The following is a 22526-nucleotide window of genomic DNA, read 5'->3' on the forward strand; positions in this document are numbered from 1 at the left end:
GAGGGTTCTACAAGTTCGTCTCTCCTGTCATGGAACAGACTAGGCACCTAGGGGCTGAACCCAACGAGTGGTTATGTGGGAGACTTTCACGTTCTGAATGAGGCTCAGGTGGCCAGTCTCCTCCCTGCCTGGGATCTTCACCAAGAAATGGCAGTTGGATATCGCCCTATGACATGTAGATTATATACTAACGCACTTGTAATGAGGAGGACGGCATATCCTTCATGTTTGTGACAGAGTAACCCATGCACCAAACTCTAGATCTGGCCCTGAATGTATCTCCACTCTTGGAAATACTGCTTTGATAAATGTATATTTTGCACATATTTGTAACGTTACATGCAGTATTTAGCTGTGTGTGCATTAAAGTACTTAACATTTTTGAAAAGTATAAGCAGTGACAGGACTATGACGTGTTGAGTGTTACTATGTGCATTTTGGAGTTATGTATTTCCACCCTTCAGCATCCTTCTGAGGGAGCCTTGGACTGCTCGGCCGTCACTACCTTGAGAGTCAAGTGCTGAGGGATGTGTTTGGTGTCAAGTTTGGGGTTACTCGGGACACCGGTGGTAAAAGACCACAGCTGCCCTTCAATCCACTCCTCAAGAGAATATGTGCAGTATTCTACACAGGTGTGCTAAAGACCATGCTTTGGACTAGTATGCACACTGTACACCTGAGGGAACTAGGTGTATGCAGCAAGCAGCAATCCATGCTGTGCGTTGTTGAACCTGCACACTAAAGGTGACTGCATGCAGCATGGACTTCTATCAGCTTGCTCTAAAGTCTGAAAATGTGGTGCCTTTTCTGCACCATGATGTGGACTACATAGGTGCATAGAAACCTAACCTCTCATGAGCCTCAGTAAGTGGACACAACCCTTCTCCTACAAGCTGGATTTATTATCTGTCAGGCCTCATGGTCTGCAGGTGGGTCATGTTTATTTAAAAGGGCATCCTTCAGTTCGTTTACTGGCATGTGGATTTACAACCTCTGACTGCCTTGTGCTACCTTTAAAAGCCTAAAAGCTAGCTGTCATTAATCTTCACACAGCACAAGCAATCAAGATATACTACACAGAAAAAACAACATAGACTGAGTAGAGCATCTCACATACATGCAACGCAGAACAGATATGCAGTGCGCTGGAAAGAGCTTAACCCAAAATAGCCCCAGCTACCAAGACACATGAAACAGAAAGACAACAGAGATATTGGTTCGAACATTACCACCACATACACCACATAATTGCCAGTCACATTGTCCCTCTTCCTGTTCCCAGTCCTGCATGTAGTAGTAGAAGATGTTGATCCTTATTCTTTTAACATGTAGACTGGTGTTTACTGGTGTTTACTTTTATTTCTCTGACTGCAAAGTTAGAGGATCTTGTAAAGTGAACTATCTAACAATCTTGCTGGGGTAGAGGGCGTGTGAAAGGAAAGGCTGCAGGTTGTCAATTTTTTTCTACCACTCAAAATTTAAATACCTGTACAACAACTGTACACATATTTCCAAATATATCAGCAGTTTGCATAAAAGAAGCACTTATTTACAATTCTGAAGTCTGATGTAAATAATGATTTTAATAGCATCTAAACAAATCAAGACACTTTACTGGGTGATGCGCAAATGATCAATAAAACTACGTCAGTGCCAATTTTGTGGCCATTGCAATGACAGTGCACTACCACACCACACTTTAGTAATATACTTGTGACAGTGTGCTTCAAAGCACACGTCCATACTACACCCTTACCAGTCTCCTGCTGAATGAGCGTGGTTCATTTGCTACACATGTTCTTTGTGTGATGCTTGGACGTTTCACAATCCCTGTGACTTCAGTGATGGCAGCACCCCCACCTGAAGAATGCTGTAGCACCACTGCACTCCCAAACAGGTCTTCTGCTCTGGCACCACCACTGTTTACAAACTGTTCATGGCTGTTCCAGCTGCTTAAGTGTTGAGTTGAGAGCTGGTCCTTTCATGGCTAGACACCATTGTAGAGTGCACCATTAAACTTTGTTTCTACTTAATGTATGTGTGGTCCCTAATTTTGCACAGGTGTCCCCTCCCTAGTACCTTGTTTTTTGTCCCTGCACACTCAAGCAATTCCTACCGAGATCACACTCTTTATTTCTAGATCTGTTCCCACTTAAGGTACACTGCAGGCTACCCACTCAAGCCCAGTCTGGGGTTCCATACAGAAAGAAGAAGGTGAGAAGTAGCACGAAACAGGACACTACCCACTCAAGCCCAGTCCGGGGTTCCATACAGAAAGAAGAAGGTGAGAAGTAGCGCCGAGAAGTAGCGCCCAACAGGACACTACCCGTTCAAGCACTGTCTGGGGTTCCATACAGAAAAAAGAGGGTGAGAAGTAGCGCTGAGAAGTAGAGCCCAACAGAACACTACCCGCTCAAGACCAGTCTGGGGTTCCATACAGAAAGAAGAGGGTGAGAAGTAGCACCGAGAAGTAGAGGCCAACAGAACACTGCACGCTCAAGCCCTGTTTGGAGTTCCATACAGAAAGAAAAGGGTGATAAGTAGCGCCGAGAAGTAGAGCCTAACAGGACACTAACTGCTCAAACTCTGTCTGGGGTTCCATACAGAAAGAAAAGGGTGATAAGTAGCGCCGAGAAGTAGAGCCTAACAGGACACTAACTGCTCAAACTCTGTCTGGGGTTCCATACAGAAAGAAAAAGGTGAGAAGTAGCGCCGAGAAGTAGAGCCCAACAGAACACTACCTGCTCAAGCCCTGTCTGGGGTTCCATACAGAAAGAAGAGGGTGAGAAGTAGCGCCAAGAAGTAGAGCCCAAAAGGACACTAACTGCTCAAACTCTGTCTGGGGTTCCATACAGAAAGAAGAGGGTGAGAAGTAGCTCCGAGAAGTAGCGCCCAACAGGACACTACCCGCTCAAGCCCTGTCTGGGGTTCCATACAGAAAGAAGAGGGTGAGAATTAGCGCCGAGAAGTAGAGCCCAACAGGACACTACCCGCTCAAGCCCTGTCTGGAGTTCCATACAAAAAGAAGAGGGTGAGAAGTAGCGCCGAGAAGTAGAGCCCAACAGGACACTATCCGCTCAAGCCCTGTCTGGGGTTCCATACAGATAGAAGAAGGTGAGAAGTAGCTCCGAGAAGTAGCGCCCAACAGGACACTACCCGTTCAAGCACTGTGTGGGGTTCCATACAGAAAGATGAGGGTGAGAAGTAGCGCCGAGAAGTAGAGCCCAACAGAACACTACCCGCTCAAGCCCTGACTGGGGTTCCATACAGAAAGAAAAAGGTGAGAAGTAGCGCCGAGAAGTAGAGCCCAACAGAACATTACCCGCTCAAGCCCAGTCTGGGCTTCCATACAGAAAGAAAAAGGTGAGAAGTAGCGCTGAGAAGTAGATCCCAACAGGACACTACCCGCTCAAGCTCAGTCTGGAGTTCCATACAGAAAGAAAAGGGTGAGAAGTAGGGCCGAGAAGTAGCGCCCAACAGGACACTAACTGCTCAAGCCCTGTCTGGGGTTCCATACAGAAAGAAGAGGGCAAGAAGTGGTGCTCAACGGGACACTACACAACAATTATGGCCCACCTACCTACCCAGCATCCACAGTCCGGCCCTGCATGTCTCAAGCCTCAAGAGAGGTTCTCTTTCAGCCTGAGAATCCCAGACACCTCGAAGTTTTGTGCCCAAAGCTCCCTCGATGGAGGTGCAGGTGGGATGCTGGCGCGCCAGCCATCTTGGGAGCAGGGATTTGGAAGAAAGCCTTGTTTTTCATCTTCTTCCACTATTTCATGGCAGTTTCCCGGCTGTCCTCTTCAGGGTATTCAACAATGGGTGCTGATTAGGACGCGTACCCATTTGGGCTTGTTCGACCCTCCTGAAGACAGTGAGTGAAGGCCATAGTGATAGTCAGACCCCCCATTTCAATGTTCCTCTTACACATTCTGTGCCCCTGTGCTTCAACAGTGAATGATAAGTGCAAGCTACCATCTGCGTCACCATAAATCACGCCCTCACTCACAGCCACCCTACAGTGCAGGAAGGGCTGCTCTGACCCAACTAGTCACAACCTCCTGTTTTGTGGGGCAGCTTTGAAAAGAAGATTGGCCACCAGGACCCAAACAATCCTCCAGGGGGCCCCTCTGGTCACAGCCCCCAGCGTCGTGGGGCTGCTTTGAAAACTGGATTGGCTACCATGACCCAAACAAGCCTTCAGGGGGGGCCTCTGGTCACAGCCTCTGGCATTGTGGGGGTGCTTTCTAAGATGGATTGACTACCATGACCCAAACACACCTACAGGCGCTCCCTCTGGTCACGGCCTCCTGCATCGTGGGGCTGCTTTCAAAGATGGATTGGCTACCATGACCCAAGCAAGCCTCCAGAGACCCCCTCTGGTCACGGCCTCCTGCATCGTGGGGCTGCTTTCAAAGATGGATTGGCTACCATGACCCAAACATGCCTGCAGAGACCCCCTCTGGTCACGGCCTCCTGCATCGTGGGGCTGCTTTCAAAGATGGATTGGCTACCATGACCCAAACAAGCCTCCAGGTGTCCCTTCTGGTCACAGCCTCGGCATGGTGGGGCAGCTTTGAAAAGAAGATTGGCCACCATGACACAAACAAGCCTCCAGGTGTCCCTTCTGGACACAGCCTCGGCATGGTGGGGCTGCTTTCAAAGTTGGATTGGCGGCCATGACCGAAACAAGTCTCCAGGGGACCCCTCTGGTCACGGCCTCCTGCATTGTGGGGCTGCTTTCAAAGATGGATTGGCTCCCATGACCCAAACATGCCTCCAGAGACCCCCTCTGATCACGGCCTCCTGCATCGTATGGGTGCTTTCAAAGATGGAATGGCTACCATGACCTAAACAAGCCTCCAGGGGGTCCCTCTGGTCACAGCCTCGGCATGGTGGGGCTGCTTTCAAAGATGGATTGGCTACCATGACCTAAACAAGCATATAGGGGGCCCTCTGGTCACAGCCCCCGGTGTCGTGGTGCTGCTTTTAAAGATGGATTGGCTACCATGACCCAAACAAGCCTCCAGGGCCCCCCTCTGGTCAAAGCTTTCGCCAGTGTGGGGCTGCTTTCAAAGATGGATTGGCGGCCATGATCCAAACAATGCTCCAGGGGCACCTTCTGGTCACAGCCCCCGGAGTCATGGGGCTGCTTTCAAAGATGGATTGGCCATGACCCAAACAAGCCTCCAGAGATCCCCTCTGGTCACAGCCTCTGACAGTGTGGGACTTCTTTGGACATTTTTGCCAGCTCTGATTTTAGTTTTCAGTCCGGCCAGAACACAAGGTTTCCCCTTGGGACACATGATAGGCAGCAGTAATTCCCCTCGAGCGCACAGCAGCACACAACCGAGATGACATCTGATGTAGCAAAGATCAGTCTTATAGTCAGCTATTACTCAGCTACCATGATGGCCGCTCGTAGCTGAAGCTCCGTGGTGAATGCCAGTATCCGGAGAGACGCTTTGCCTTGGTCAAATCCCACTGGAATCACCAGTCCCGTAATCGGAATGCTGGCGGATCACACAGACGATAACACCAATTCCCGTAAGCTTAGGACCGAGGCGGAAGCAGACCTTTCAGAGAGGACCGCGTCCTGAGCACGGCTGCAGCACGGAGCTGTGAGTGACGGCAAGAGTGAGGTGTCTGCCCATATATACAGGGCTGCTTGCACCCTTGAGTAAGAGCATCAGACGCCTTCGTGTCAGGGGCTCCTAATTCCAGTCTCGTCATCATTACTATAACATTATTTTGACGGGATTCTGTCATTTTGTCCTCTGGACTGCAACTCCCAGAATGCACCCCATTGTTTGTCAGCGGTGACAGAGGGGCACAATGATAATCTTGGGAATCGCATAAACAGCACAAGAGCATCGGCGCGTTTGAGGGCTGCCGAGCCCGGGAAGAGGGAGCTTTGGAGCCCTGGAGTGGGGGGACCCTGGGCAGAGAACAGGGTCCGAGGAGGGAAGTGGAGAACTATTGCAGAACTACTGCCCCGCTCGGAGGCAAGCCAAGGCAGCGGGAGACTTTGCGGGCTAAGGAGGCAGGAGGGTTTTTTGGGGCAAAGTACTGGTATTGAGACACCGGCAGGACTGCGAGGACCAGCAGCCCGCGCGGCGACGTTGTGTCCTCTTCCCGCCCACCCCCTCATTATTCTACGTTACTGGGGTTGTCCTGCGCGGATGCGTTAAAGTAGCCCCGACCGGTCCACCCCTATTTCGCCATCCTTGGAGCCAGCTGTAGCTACTAGTAAGTACCTTTGGTGGGGGAATACAGTTTCTACATTTTAAAGTACGATTGTAATATGGCTGCACGGGAGTCTAGAAGCAAAGTCCACAACAGCAAACTTACAGGAACTTTGGACAATTTTATTTTGAGAGCCAATTCAGTGATTGATCAGGGTATTGTGCTAATGGAACGTAGGGTGTCGCAGGATCTTGCTATGGCCAAAAGATCCTCATTGGTGCATCTCCCGAACACTCGCACACCCGAGGTTGCAAGGAATGTGAATATTGACAACACCTTATTGACTGTCCAAAACCAAAACCAATTACCTACATGGGGTCCGGTCGAAATTTCCCCCCCTACTCATTTGATCCAGCAGGACTTTTCAGTGCAATTTGATGCCCCCACTTTGATTAAAACCCCAGAAAGACCTAATACCCGCCAGCATCAGGGTAATTGCACGGGTGCTAGTCCTAAAAAGAAACAGGGTGCTATTTCTAAGAAGAAACAGCCATCTACAAATAAGGCGGGAGCTAGGGCAGCTAAATCAGCCAAAGGCCATAGCAAAAATGTAATTCCACCAAGCACAAGGCCAAGCCCAAGCCCAAATGATGCTGAGGCACAAATGTCAGTTGTTGCACCGAAATCACCCCTACATTTGGGAAGCTCTGGAGGTGATACTCTGTCAGGCGCAGGTCTATCCAGGGAAGAACCACCGACATGGGAGGATTCCTTATGCATGAAAATCACCACACTTCTGAGTGCCACACTACGTCCACTAGAAGAGAGACTTGCCAATATTGAAAGCCGACTATCTAACTTTGAACAAGTAACAGTGGGCACCCTAAATAGTCTGGTTAACAATGTATTGGCTCAGGGCAAATCGAACTTGTCGATCCTAGCTGGGGGGGCTGTGACGTACGACAATTCTGCTACCTCAGTGACACAACAAGTTGTTGCTAACCACACTCCATCTACGGGGGGAACAAATGTATTGTCTTATAAACTGGGAGTGGGACCTAGGGCTGCCCAGCATACAGTGTCCAGTAGAGCAGGAGGGTCACAGTTCAGCACTACCTCACACGAAGGGCGGGCCACTGTAGATTCAGGTACAGATACAGGTATAAGCAAGAGACCTCGAATTGAGCCCACAGTGGAACTGCCACCAGAAGTGAGTCCCTATCTAATTGTATTAACAGGGGTCCCAGAAATTAGTATGCCGAATGCTGAATCTTATATTTCTTTGAAAAACAAAGCCATACATTGGCTTAACGTGCATAGACCCCTTCCCCCACACATGACTACTGAAATATCTATGGTCCGAAGGGTGGGATGGGTAGGGCGCACACCCAAAACTTTAACTGGCGATTGTGTACTGGTCAATTTTAGGGATCCAAATGTTGTAGACCACATATGTAAATGGAGCTCAGCTAGCACAGGCACAAAAATTGAAGTTAGGCCTCTTTCCTATTTCTATTCTAGCAATCAACTGAGTGACTCAGACGAAGCCTGGTCGCTCGTATCACACCGTCGAGTGGGGAGGGAAGGGGTGAGCTGGCATGGCCACCACCCATCTGTCCAGAATCAGATCCCATGTTATAATAGGTTTAGCGTCTTGGATCAGGTTGATTGACTGTTTTTGGCTGGGCAGGATATGCAGGATGAGGTCCTGACTCATGATGAGGCTGCCGGGGATGGCCCGGCTGTGGTGGAGAGAGACCAGGCATGTGAGCAGCCAGGAGCGCAGAACCCCCTAATAGGTAGCATTAGGAGTGGTGTAATGCCGGTTTTGGGCAGGGAAGTTGATGATCACCTACCAGTAACATCCTTAGCTACCACCAGTTACGACAATCCTCTAGGGAGAGACGATATTTTGCCCGACAGTACATGTCCTAGTGTGGGGAACACAAAATGTATGTCTATATTGTCATGGAATGTGGCAGGCTTACCAAATAAATTAGCTTGTCCGGATTGGGGCATTTTTGTGGACAATAGTGATATATGTGTATTCCAAGAAACCTGGGCCAGGGAGGATCAACACAGAGTGGGCTTTGCGGCATTTAATATCGCCGCACGGTGGGGAGGAAAGGGACGCCCATCAGGGGGCCTTACAATCTGGGTTGGGCTACATCTGGGCTGCTCGGGTGAGATCATCCCGACTTACTCTGATGATATTCAGTGCGTTCTCTTGTCCTGGCCAACCCCCTACAAACTTGCCATCGTGAATGTCTACTCACGGCGGACAAGTGTGGCAAAGGAGTCCAAAACAATTGAAGAGTTGTCATCCTTAATTGGTTCCCTTAGCAGGGATATACATTATTTGGTCGCAGGGGACCTAAACTGTCATTACAAGCCACTTCGTTGCTTAAATGAGGGAGTCCTGACGGGTGAGGACGAATACTGGGGAATTCCGCCATGCCAGTCCCCATATCCGAAGTCCTGGTCCCCACTGGCCATCCAGCTCACGACCCTAACTTTGAATAACTCTATTAGGGCTTGCAACGGTCAGACTCCATCTGATACCCCGTCAAAGTGTATCTTCAATAAGAGGGGACACGAATCCAGACTAGATTATATTATGGTGGAGACATGCTTATGGTCGAAGGTTGTCGACTTCGAGGTAATGCCTAGGGTGGACAGCGACCATAATGCACTAAGCCTGAGGATTGAGTGCCCACGGCCTATAGAGAATGAAAAGAAATTTGGCCCGGACGTGGTCGAAGGGCTGACCATAACGAATAATAGACGCAGAGTTAAGTGGGAGAAACTGGTGGTATCACGAGATGCTCTGCCTAAATTATATAGTGCAATTTTACCCTATTTTACGAAGGTGGGCTCTCTAATCTCCCAGCCTCTGGCACTTGACTTTAATGATAACATGCAGTGCGTGCATCAGGACCTAGTAGCCTGTTTAGCGGAATTTTTTAACCCCCCTGGCTCTAATAGGAGGCGCAGGGTGCCTGTATCCAAATGGTATAATGCCTCATGCAGGAAGGCAAAATCAGAGTTTATTGTGGCCCTTAAAGATGGGAGAGACAAACTAAAAATTCGCACCCTAAGATCACAATATAAAGAAACAATGAACCTCGCTAGGGAGGAGTTGGATTTGGAGAAATGGTCCAACCTTTCCTCCGCATTGGAAACGAGAGATGCACGCAGATTCTGGGCAATAGTTAGTACGGGGTCAGGAGAGCCCAGATCTGCAATAGAACCCAATATTGAGGCGGGGGTCTGGGAGCTCCATTTTAAGACCTTATATGCGGCAGTTACAGGTCTAGAAAGTCCACTGGCACTTACACCCAGATTGGGGGCAGAAAATGATCATGAGTGTACAGTGGAGGAGGTCTACATTGCCATAGGGAAGTTGGCCACGGGTAAGGCTCCCGGCCTAGATAGACTCCCCGGTGATTTATTTAGGGATCAACCGGCGATCTGGGCCCCCTACCTATGTGCCCTTTTCAACGCAATTCTGCGAGGTATGGAGGTACCGGGTACTTGGTTGGGAGCAGAGATTGTCCCAATCTTCAAGAAGGGCTCTCCTCTGCTTCCAACCAACTACAGGCCCATTATCCTCATTGACGTTCCCCAAAAAATCTTCTCCCGTCTAATCCTGGACTGCTTACAGGAGTGGATTGAGGAGTATGATATCCTCAGTCCTTATCAGGCCGGATTTAGGAGGAACACATCGACCATGGACCAGATATTCCGTCTTATAATGTTATTCTGGAAGACGGTAACACTAGAGGGTGGCAGCCTCTACATGGTCTTTGTGGACCTCCGGTCCGCGTTTGATCTAGTACCTAGGGCCAAACTGTGGGCGGTGCTCTTGGAAATGGGAGTTCCCAACGCAATACTGACGGTGCTGATTAGGTTGCATGCACAAAACTATGCACAGGTCAGATGTGGAAGGGAGGGGGTGCTGTCGTCCCGGTTTCCAGTCTGCAGGGGGGTCAGGCAGGGGTGCGTTCTGGCACCAACCCTGTTCTGCCTCTATGTGAATGGTGTTATATCGCATCTGGACGCGGTTTCCAATAGTGATGCACCCAGATTGGCAGGCAGGAGGGTGCCGGCGATAATATTTGCCGATGACACCCTCCTGCTTTCCAAGTCCCCCACGGGGATCCAACGAGTGTTGGACGGCTTTACAGACTTTTGCCGATGCCGCGGACTGGAAATCAATGCTGATAAGACCAAATTTATGATTTTCAGCCCCCCGGCGTCGACCCGCCCAACACCGATCCTGGGTTCGGTTAGACTGGAGAGGGTACAGACTTTCCAATATTTAGGGGTAACGACCAATGAAAATCTTTCCTGGGGCCCCCAACAGGCTAAATCACAACTTAAACTCTCCCAATTAGTGGGCGGCATCCTCAAAATGTCTAATACATCTACAATCAAGCCAGTGAGCCCCGCACTGGAGATTTACAAAGTGAAGGCGAGGGCATCGGCTCTTTATGGTGGGGAACTCTGGGGGTATACCTGTAGGCCCGAAATTCTTAACGTGGAGAACAAGTTTATGAGGCAGCTACTTGCACTCCCCCAAAGCACACCCCTCCTTCCGCTGAGATAGGACTTAGGACTGAGCTTTATCCAGGATGAGCTAGCTCTGAAACCTCTTAGGTTCTGGCGCAGGCTACGGATAACTCCAGAACTGTCCAATTATAGGCTTGAATTAAAGGATGTGCTGAACCATGGTAGTGCAGCGAAAATCCCATGGCTTGCATTTGTGAAAAAGGAACTGGGGAAAATGGGTCTATTGAACCTTTGGCATGAGCCAGAACAGGCATGCAGGGGGGTCTCATGCAAAATGCTTGCGAAGTCCTTTATGGACTATAAACAAAATATATGGCTGCATGACTCCAAAGCTGGCCCTCTGACAACGACCTTTTTAACACTTAAACACTCATATGTTTTTGAGGAGTTTTTGAATTTTATTTACCCAGTTGGAGCTAGGAAGTTATATATCCAATGGAGATTCGCAACGCTACCACTAAGGGCATTCACAAGTAAGTGGTCTACACCAACGAGTAATTCTTGCCCTGGATGCGGTGCGATTAAGGAAGATGAACTACACATGCACTTTTTTTGCCCTGCTTACAGTAAAGCCAGAAAGTACTGGTTGGTACCCTTGTGCAAGAACATGGGCTTTGATAAATGTCTTGTTGCAATGAGAGTCCTTAAAACTGACACTTCACCACACATAGTTTTCGCACTCTCAAAGTTCCTGCTAGCTATGTGGTCCAAGCGATGTTCTCTCATTACAGCGGCATCCAGGGGTGATTGTATATTATGATTGCATACCCTGCTTGATAATCTGATTTTATGAAATGTTTATTTATCTCCTGTGGATTTACATATGTTTTAACTGTTTTAACTGTAATCTTTTATGACTGAAAAAATGTCGAAATAAATATCAAATGATGATGACTCTGCATCCAGCTGCACCGTCCCGCATGAGATGCCGCAAAATCCAACACAACTACTTAGACATGACATTGAACACAGGTACAACCAGACACAAATATGACAACAGTGAACGGCACCGGTAGAGTGCCTGTAACAGTAAGCATGCTGAGTACTCGCAGACTGAGGCAGCTTGAATCACCTTTCAGACATGGGCTGAGGGGTGGGGCGTGTGAGGGGTGATCAGCAGTCCTTACCTGAAACGACAGTTCTCCAGCCTTAGAAACCGAGCATATATCTTCAAAAGCTTCTCTAGCTGAAAAGAGACAGGACAGGGTCAGCTTCAACACATGATCTGTCACGACAGCAGAGAATACTCGCAATATGCATGGGGGCAGTGTCAGCATTAGAGGGGCAGTGAGTCAAGGGGAGATGCTGACAGCGGCAGTGTCAGCATCAGAGGGACAGTGAGTATTGGGGAGATACTGAGAAGGGACAGTGTCTGCATCAGAGGGGCAATGAGTGTAGGGGAGATGATGACAAACGCAGTGTCTGCATCAGAGGGACATTGGGTATAGGGGAGATGTTGACAGGGGCAGTGTCGGCATTTGAGGGGCAGTGAGTATAGGGGAGATACTGAGAAGGGACAGTGTCAGCATCAGAGGGGCAGTGAGTATAGGGGAGAGAAGGAGAAGTGACAGTGTCAGCATCAGAGGGGCAAGGAATATAGAGGAGATACTGAGATGGGGCAGTGTCAGCATTATCAAGGCAGTGTTTATAGGGGAGATGCTGAGAAGGGACAGTGTCAGTATCAGAGGGGCATTGAGTACAGGGAGGGTGCTGAGAAGGGACAGTGTCAGCATCAGAGAGGCAGTGAGTATGGGGGAGATGCTGAGAAGGGACAGTGTCAGCATCAGAGGGGCAGTGAGTATAGGGAAGATACTGAGAGGGGGCAGTATCAGCATTAGCAGGGCAGTGAGCATGGGGAGATACTGAGAGGGGCAGTGGCAGCAATAGAGGGGCAGTGAGTATAGGGGGGATGCTGACAGGGGCAGTGTCAGCATCGGAGAGGCAGTGAGTATAGGGGAGATGCTGACAGGGGCAGTGTCAGCATCAGAGAGGCAGTGAGTATAGGGGAGATGCTGACAGGGGCAGTGTCAGCATCAGAGAGGCAGTGAGTATAGGGGAGATGCTGACAGGGGCAGTGTCAGCATCAGGGAGGCAGTGAGTATCGGGGAGATGCTGACAGGGACAGTGTCAGTATCAGAGGGGCAGTGAGTATAGGGAAGATACTGAGAGGGGGCAGTATCAGCATTAGCAGGGCAGTGAGCATGGGGAGATATCAGAGGGGCAGTGAGTATAGGGAAGATACTGAGAGGGGGCAGTATCAGCATTAGCAGGGCAGTGAGCATGGGGAGATACTGAGAGGGGCAGTGGCAGCAATAGAGGGGCAGTGAGTATAGGGGGGATGCTGACAGGGGCAGTGTCAGCATCGGAGAGGCAGTGAGTATAGGGGAGATGCTGACAGGGGCAGTGTCAGCATCAGAGAGGCAGTGAGTATAGGGGAGATGCTGACAGGGGCAGTGTCAGCATCAGAGAGGCAGTGAGTATAGGGGAGATGCTGACAGGGGCAGTGTCAGCATCAGGGAGGCAGTGAGTATCGGGGAGATGCTGACAGGGACAGTGTCAGCATCAGAGGTGCAGTGAGTATAGGGGAGATGGTCTAAGGAAATGCTGAGAAGGGACACTGTCAGCATCAGAGGGGCAGTGAGTATATGGGAGATGCTGACAGGGGCAGTACCAGCATCAGCGGGGCAGTGAGTATAGGGGAGATACTGAGAGGGCCAGTGTCAGCATCAGAGGGGCAGTGAGTATAGGGGACATGCTGACATGAGCAGTGTCAGCATCAGAGGGGTCGTGAGTATAGGGGAGATACTGAGAGAGCCAGTGTCAACATTAGAGGGGCAGTGAGTATAGGGGAGATACTGAGAGGGGGCAGTGTCAGCATCAGAGGGGTCGTGAGTATACCAGAGACATCAGGAGATCCGTCACAGACAGTGGCACCAAGAGATCAGTTGTCAATCACAGATGGTGCCCCCATGAGATCAGTCCTCAGTCATAGATGGTAATTGTGACACCAGTAGGTCTGTGGCGCTGGGTAATAGGTCAGTCTTCTGTCACAGATAGTAAGTCCAAGAGATAAGCATTCATTCATAGACAGTGATGCTGGTCAGTAGGTCAGTCTCAGTCAGTAACCACAAGCGTGTTCTAATTACAGATTCAAGGAGATCAGTCCTACATCATAGACAGTGAGGCTTGGCAGTGGGTCAGTCCTGTGTCACAGACAGCGAGCCCAAAAGATAAGTAGTCAGTGATGAACTGGGCAGTTGGTCATTTCTCAGTCACAGACAGTGACGCCAGGAGATCAGTCACAAACAGTGGCGCAGTTCAGTATATGAGTTGCAGGCAGTGACGCTGGGCAGTAGGTCAGTCAAAGAGAGTAACCCTAAGCGTGTTCTAGTTACAGACTCCAGGAGATCAGTCCTCAGTCAAAGACAGTGACCCTGGGCAGTGAGTCAGTCACACACAGTAACCCAAGGAAATCAATTGTCAGCTAAAGAAGTTTAGTCTTCAGTCAAAAACACTGACGCTGGGGAGTAGTTCAGTCACGGACCGTGATCCTGTACTTGTATTGGAAGTTGTGGAAGACTGCAGGAATTAGTGCTTGCTGCAGTCAATGTTTCTGTTAAAATTAGGAAAATCAATAGTAAACAATTGACAGGCCAATAAACAGTAGAAAACAGCGCTCACACTAAACTGGCAGACCAGACCTCCAGGCACTGCCTGATTGTCACATAGGCCAGTCTGACCCTGATCAGTCCTCGGTCACCTACAGTGACCCCATGAGACAAGTCCGTGATCACAATGACCTCAGGAGATCAGTCTTTGGTCACATACAGTGACCCCACGAGACAAGTCCTTGATCACAATGACCTCAGGAAATCAGTCTTTGGTCACATACAGTTACCCCACAAGACAAGTCCTTGATCACAATGACCTCAGGAAATCAGTCCTCGGTCACATACAGTGACCCCACGAGACAAGTCCGTGATCACAATGACCTCAGGAAATCAGTCCTCGGTCACCTACAGTGACCCCATGAGACAAGTCCTTATCACAGTGATCTCAGGAAATCAGTCCTCGGTCACATACAGTGACCCCACGAGACAAGTCCTTGATCACAATGACCTCAGGAAATCAGTCCTTGGTCACATCCAGTGACCCCACGAGACAAGTCCTTGATCACAATGACCTCAGGAAATCAGTCCTCGGTCACATACAGTGACCCCACGAGACAAGTCCTTGATCACAATGACCTCAGGAAATCAGTCCTTGGTCACATCCAGTGACCCCACGAGACAAGTCCGTGATCACAATGACCTCAGGAAATCAGTCATCGGTCACATACAGTGTCCCCATGAGACAAGTCCTTATCACAGTGACCTCAGGAAATCAGTTCTTGGTCACATACAGTGACCCCATGAGACAAGTGCTTGATAACAATGACCTCAGAAAATCAGTCTTCGGTCACATACAGTGATCCCACGAGACAAGTCCTTGATCACAATGACCTCAGGAAATCAGTCCTCGGTCACATACAGTGTGCCCACGAGACAAGTCCTTATCACAGTGACCTCAGGAAATTAGTCTTTGGTCACCTACAGTGACCCCATGAGACAAGTCCTTGATCACTGTGACCTCAGGAAATCAGTACTTGGTCACATACAGTGACCCCATGAGACAAGTCCTTGATCACTGCGACCTCAGGAAATCAGTTTTCGGTCACATACAGTGACCCCACGAGACAAGTCCTTGATCACAATGACCTCAGGAAATCAGTCCTCGGTCACATACAGTGACCACAAGCGATCAGTCGTCACTCACAGACAGTAACCTCTGTAGCACTTTAATCATAACGTTTAGCTGCATACAGGTGAGCGGGCTCTCAACCTGTGAATGCCGGACTCCTCCCAAACAGCAGCTGGGTGGTATCTGCCATGTTTCTGCAATAGTTCTTGTGCGCTGACACTTAAAGTGAAGTTCAACCTTCAATACTACTATTTTCTTACCGCTTGGAATATCTTTTTTGTACGCTCCTGATACTCGGTTGACGTAGGGTCGGCGTATCGCAGGTTCCAATCATCCGTAAATGTGAATTTCATCCGCCTTCTAGCAGTGCTTGCAGAGGACTGGGTAGTTGTTGTGGCTGTGGTGGTGATCACACCTGTAAGAGTCAATCAGAATTCATGATTAATGCTGGCCTTCCCTCCTTCACTCTGCTTCCTGGCAGGTGTGCCTGAAGGTAGCACTTCATTCTGACTTTTGGGGCGGTCATGTTTTACTTTTGTAATTTCTTACATCATCTACAAGCTGTTGTATTACTGTCGCATCTCATCATAGCAGAGGTATGAAGTATTACTGGCATGAGTGCTTTCATCATTTTTGAGGTAAGGAGTGTTACTGTCATATCTCACATCATCTACAAGCTGTTGTGTTACTGTCACATCTCATCATAGCTGAGGTAAGAAGAATTACTGGCATGAATGCTTACATCATCTACAAGCTGTTGTGTTACTGTCACATCTCATCATAGCTGAGGTAAGAAGAATTACTGGCATGAATGCTTATATCATCTACAAGCTGTTGTGTTACTGTCGCATCTCATCATAGCAGAGGTATGAAGTATTACTGGCATGAGTGCTTACATCATCTTTGAGGTAAGGAGTGTTACTGTCATATCTCACATCATCTACAAGCTGTTGTGTTACTGTCACATCTCATCATAGCAGAGGTAAGAAGTATTACTGGCATGAGTGCTTACATCATCTATAAGCTGTTGTGTTACTGTCGCATCTCATCATAGCAGAGGTATGAAGTATTACTGGCATGAGTGCTTACGTCATCTTTGAGGTAAGGAGTGTTACTGTCATATCTCACATTATCTACAAGCTGTTGTGTTACTGTCACATCTCATCATACCTGAGGTATGAAGTGTTACTGGCATAAGAGCACTGAGGTGTGTGGAGTGTTACTGTCATCCTTTCACATCATCTTCAGGCTGAGGTGTGTTTTTTGTTTCTTTTTAAAACAAACTTTATTGAGTTTTTGGAACAAAAGTCATACAGGACATACATTATGTCTATGGCCGTATTGTACATTGTAGGTATCGAGTTTCTTTGCTGTGCATTTCCACTGAAAACAGTCGGAAGAATGAAGAACATAACGAATGAGAGCAAACGATGCAGGGGGTACCCATAGGCCTTCTAAGCACATATCATAAAGGAAAAACAATATGAAACTCTATATCCATATCCTGCCCCCACCCTGCCCCCACCTAGTCATCAGCTGTGTAGCATCCAAGGGTGATATTGGTGAGAAACCATAGGGAGGGATGGGAGTAAGACCTGAAAGGCGAGGCCGACATTAGGCACAATATAACCGTGAAAGGAAAGGACCTGTTACAATAAATAATAATATCTATGTGGACGGTCAAGCGACAGTCGCAGGACATAGGTAGCGGACACTTCACGCCCTTAATACCTCTTTAGACACCGTCCGTTTGGTATCTAGTAAGTCATCCCAAACTAAAGCTCCGGGCTGCCTCCAGCCTCCCTCCGTAATGCATATCTTTGGGCTGTACCCCAGTGTATGAGCTCAGCCCGCCAGCTGGACATTAGGGCGGCCAGGGAGGATATCCAGCGTGTGGTAATCTGTCGTTTGGAGAGGAGAAGCACCAGGGCCACAAAACACATCCTGGTTTTAGATTTTTAGAGTTTTTGGGGCATGGGTACAGGGCCCAGAGGCAGCGTTCTGCAGTATTCCAGTGAGGAACCCTTGCTAGAGCGGTGTGAACAGCCCACTAAGGCTTCAGGAGGGACACGACCAGAGCACGTGTAACAAGTCTGCAGAGTCCCCTTAGCATCAGGGGCAATTCAAACAAGCTGCGGGAAATATTTTGTTTATTTTTTGTGGTGTAGTGAAAATTGAGTAAATTTAAACTGGGAATAACAGGGAATCATACTGGCGTATTCGATAAAAAGCACCACTCATCATCATGTAGGGCAAGACTCAGGTCCTCATCCCAGCGGGCTCCAAGGCGTGCTAATGATGTGTACCGGTGCATATGTAAGCCTTTATACGGCCTTTTAACCAGATGTCTGCCAGTGCCCATTTCAAGGAGTGTATCCCCGGCTGTGTCCCTGTCCGCGCCCAGTGTGTGTGAACGTAGCGGGAGATGTTGGTGTGGGGCAAAAAGAGGGAATCGGATGAGCTGTGAGTTTGTGAGTCTGGATAAAATTCTGATGCGACATCAATTCAGTACCCTGTCTGCGAACATGGGGGCATATTTATAAGGCGGCGATAGAAAATGATCGCCGCTTTTGCAGCTGTTTTCGGCCGAAAAGCGGCGATAATTTTATCGCCTAATCAGCAAGGCCACGCTAACGCGTGAAACCTTGCATTAGCGCACGAATTCTTAACGCCCAGCTTTGCATCTCTAATGAGATGCAAAGTGGGCGTTCCTGACCTGACATGACAGGAGAAATGTCACTAAGCAACATTTCTCCTATCATCAAGCCCCACGCTATGAAGGATAGCGGCAGGAAAAGTAGCGATAACCCCTGTTATCGCTACTTTCCTTACGCCTGCTTCAGGACTGACTTAGCCATGATATCCTATGGAAGGTGGATATCATGGCTAAGTTTGTGAGGCCCTATCAGCAAGCTGAAGCCACACTACGTGAGATTATCACTGGTTTTCCAGCGATAATCTCACGTTAGGCAGTTAGCGCTAGGATTTTTATCGCTTTTGAGATAAGCGTTGCTAATAGCACGCTATCTCAGCGATAAAAATCCACGTTAGCCGGCGATAATTATCCTAGCGCTAAGTGCGCTTAGCGATAATTATCGCTGGTTATTGCTGATATGCCCCATGGTCCACAGTGAGGTAACTTCTGCAGGTTCCCATGGTTTCAACCTAATCGACATGAGTAGGGGAGTAATGTCAGGGGGGCATTGTTGTATTTAAGAGCATGTTTCCAGTATGTAAGTGCATTGCCAAATAGTAATAGTAGAGAAGAAGGGCATGCCGGACCCAGTATTAGTAATGTGTGTAGCATGCTCCTCCGGTGGCAACTGCAGTTTGGGTAGGCTCATCCTACATCATCCCGTATACCACATTATATCTAGCAGTAATGAATGAAGTGGTCTAAAATTAACAGCGGGAACTACCAAGGGTAAATTAACAAAAAAATTAAATAGACGGGGAGCATAACCATTTTGGATAGTGCCAGACGCCCCGCCACTGAAAGGGGTAGTGTGACCCTAGCCCAACCATTTTGCTAGTGCCAGACTTCCCGTCACTGAAAGGGATAGTGTTTCCCAGAATCATATTTATGAGCAAAGCAAATTGATAGTTTTATTTAAGTTACCATCCTATACATCCGTGGTAGTCCTAAAGATCTGTGTTAATATCCTGAGCAATAAATGTCCACAGTATTAAGAATAGTCCACAATTTTAGTTGTCACAGAATTCTTCTTCCGTTCTTTATTTTCATTTGGTACAGTTCAATACAGATGTGGATTGTAGCCAACACGTGTTTCGTCTATTTGGAGAAAATCATAGACTTCTTCAGGGCAAAATCGGATAATGTTTGTCAGGTACGTAGTTTACGAAATAAAGATACAAAATCCATATGAATTGATCCAATTGTGTTTGGGATACACAGCTAATACGCAATAGTATCAAATTGTATTTTCACAAATGAAAATAAAGAACGGAAGAAGAATTCTGTGACAACTACAATTGTGGACTGTTCTGAATACTGTGGACATTTATTGCTCAGGATATTAAAAAACAATTGGGTTATACGTGTGGGCTGTTGTTTACGCGACTAGTAAGGGTGGGTGGCCGTGACTTATATCCTCTGAGCATTCTAACTTGTTAGCTGTGACTTCGCACAACTCAGCGCAATTTATACCCTACCACCCTCCTCTGTTATTGCTATGGATCTGTGTACCTAGATAGCGAAAAATGTGTAATGCTACCGTAATAGTATGTGTGCCCATTGGTATTGCACTCCCTAGTGAGTGCTCCTGGAATGAAAATGTGAGGGACTTGACGTGGTTGATACAGAGACCAGACAGGTCACCAAACAAGTGAAGCAAGGTGGCGATGGGCGTAAAAACACCCACACCCCCCATTTATTAACCACACTCGGACCATGCCTGGCCCAAGCGCGTGGGTGTGACATATCCGGCACATGCCGGGTTAAACACTACTCCGCTAACTCATTACATCCCATCTTAACTCAGTCTCTATTTCTTTTCTTCGCGGACTGGCTCATGACTCACCAATCGGAAAGGATTTCCCCTTAGTCCATATCTGGGATAATGACCCCGATACTGGGGTCAAGCCTCTGATGTCACGGGTGCTTTGGGCTGGCCCCCTGGGCTTGGGGGGGCTGGTCTCCTGGTTGGCTTCCCTCAGCCCTCCCGGGTTTTCACTCGGTGGAGTGCCCATGCCATCCATCTTGGAACACCCATCTCCTACTCCTTCTGCTGCATGGTCACCTCCTTTGCCTGTGCCTGGTGAGATCACTTCAACTTCCTTGAACCACAAGATGTTTCTGGTTACTCTCTCTCCTCCCTTTTCCTCTGTGATCATGGTTCCCTTGACTCCGGCTATGGTCCTGTATCCTGGTTCATACGGGGTCCGGAACTTTCCTCCTGGCCTCCGATCCTGCATTATCACTCGATCTCCAGGTAGTAAATCACGGAGCCTGGCACTTCTTCGGTGACTCCCGGAGGAACAGTTGTAGGTGGCGCTCATGGTCTGTGTTTTCAGCCACGGCAATGCGCAGGACTTTGTTGATGGTCCTCATGAGCCTTTCAATTTCTCCATTGGCTTGTGGCCATTGAGTGGTGATGCGACGATGGAGTACCCCGTGGTGTTGCATGATTTCGCGGAATTGCCCTCCCTGGAACGGGGGCCCATTGTCGCTTTTGATTTCTTACGGACGTCCAAACATCGCAAATGTCTTTTCGAGTACCTGGACAATCCGGGAGAATGTGGTAGAGCTGAAGACTTCCACTACTGGGTACTTGGAGTAGCTGTCCACCACGACCAGGGTCACTCGGCCATCGGGGAAACTCCCAAAGTTGATGCTCACCTTCTCCCACGGGGCCTTCCATGCTCTTCCATCTGAACAGGTGCAGGTCGTTCTGGCGCACTGGTCAACTGGCACGCCGGGACCTCCTCACGATCTCTTCCATCAGGCCTTCTAGCCCTGGAAAGCAGATCTTTTCCCACATTCTGGCCTTCATCTTTTCAATTCTTGGTGTCCCCCGCGGCCAGTTGGGTTGCGTGGTGTTGTAGAGCTGCAAGGATGACTATGCGAGACCCTTGCAGCAGGATTCCATCCTGGGTCACACACAGCTCATTCCAGATCCTCCACATTTTCGTGAGGTACTCCCTTTCGGGCTCTGACCAGTCGTTGGCCGTCTGTAGAAACCGATGCCAGTTGCCCCCTTGGACGGCACTGCGCACTCTAATGATGACTGGGTCTCCCACAGTTGCCGCTGTATTATCAGCCAGGGTTAGTGCCTTGGGGGCATGTGATCGTTGAGATCATGTTCAGATGGGCCTCCAGTGCTTCAACTTCCTGTGCCTCTTCTCTGCATTCTCGTGGGGGTGGATGTCGAGAAAGGAAGTCGGCTGGGTTCTTGGCGCCTGGCTGGTACACTACCTCCATCTCGTACTGCTGGAATCCGATGGCCCACCGTTCGATTCTCGGGGGTTGGTGAGGCGCTGATCCTTTCAACAGGGGCACTATCGGCTTTGAATGGTTGGCCACAGATGTACAGGTGGAAATACCGGCATGCCCACCAAATGGCCAGGGCCTCCCGCTCAATCTGCGCATAGCGTGTTTCGGTGGGTGATAGGGACTTGCTGGCGTAGGCTAACACGGCCCATCTTCCAGGTTCTTGCTCCTGGGTGAGCACCACCCAAGACCCACAGGGCTGGCATCGACCAGGAGCTCTGTGCACTTGGCAGGATCGAAGTATACTAACGAGGTGTGATCAAGGAGGGCACTCTTGACTCTCTGGAACGCTGCATCTTCTAGGTGGCTTGTGGTCCGCTTTGCACTGCTCGACGTTGCCAGGGAGGCGCTCGACAGTTGGCACACTATTCTTTGCATTGGTTTCCCCCATCTGCTGTCCTTACATTGGTTTCTTTTCCGGCATACTGATGCAAAATGGTTTGGGATCCCACAGTGGGAGCACGTCCGACCCTGGGCGGGGCATGCTTGGACAGGGGGCTCTTAGTGCCTTTAATACCCACACTATCCTTTCAGGGTTTGAGGTGGACGGCCTCGCTGCCCGCTCCCTCTGTCTCACATCCTCACGTCAGCCCTCTCCGTCATGACGGTTATATTCTTCTCTGCTGGTTGCGTCGGGGCTAGGTTCATTTAATCAGCTCTGGCTGCCGAGAGGTTATGTGTCCTGGCCAAGACCAGTATGCCATTGAGGGGTATGTTCGGTTGCTTCAGGATCAACCCACGTCTTGCTGCGGACACACTTTGGATTCTTTGGGCACGAATCTCTTCTGTGGCCCGGTCATCAGTGGTGTAGGTACTTGCCAGTTCTTTCAGTCGTGCGTAGAATGCATCGATTGATTCTCCTTCCCTTTGGAAGTGTAGCTTGAACCTTTTGAAATCCAGGTTCAACCGTGGGTCAAAATGTGTGTTGAGCGCCATCACGGCGGCCCCATAGTCTGTGGGAGCGCCTGTATTCGGGAGGTGTTTAAACAGGAGGTACACTTCCTCTCCTGCGTAGTGG

At 49.1% G+C, this 22526-nt stretch overlaps 1 protein-coding gene across 1 annotated transcript in view; it reads right to left on the minus strand.

The window, feature by feature from the left end:
* LOC146835403 (uncharacterized) overlaps window positions 1-22526 on the minus strand; it is a 213841-nt gene that overhangs the window by 137451 nt on the left and 53864 nt on the right. Inside the window, exons 2-3 of the mRNA XM_085602976.1 lie at window positions 15759-15913; window positions 11886-11944 (exon numbers count right to left, since the gene is read on the minus strand). Coding sequence (XP_085459102.1) covers window positions 11886-11944; window positions 15759-15913 — 214 coding nt within the window. The remainder of the gene's footprint in view (window positions 1-11885; window positions 11945-15758; window positions 15914-22526) is intronic.

Source organism: Triturus cristatus, chromosome 4_2, assembly GCF_964204655.1.
Source record: "Triturus cristatus chromosome 4_2, aTriCri1.1, whole genome shotgun sequence".
NCBI lineage: Eukaryota > Metazoa > Chordata > Amphibia > Caudata > Salamandridae > Triturus > Triturus cristatus.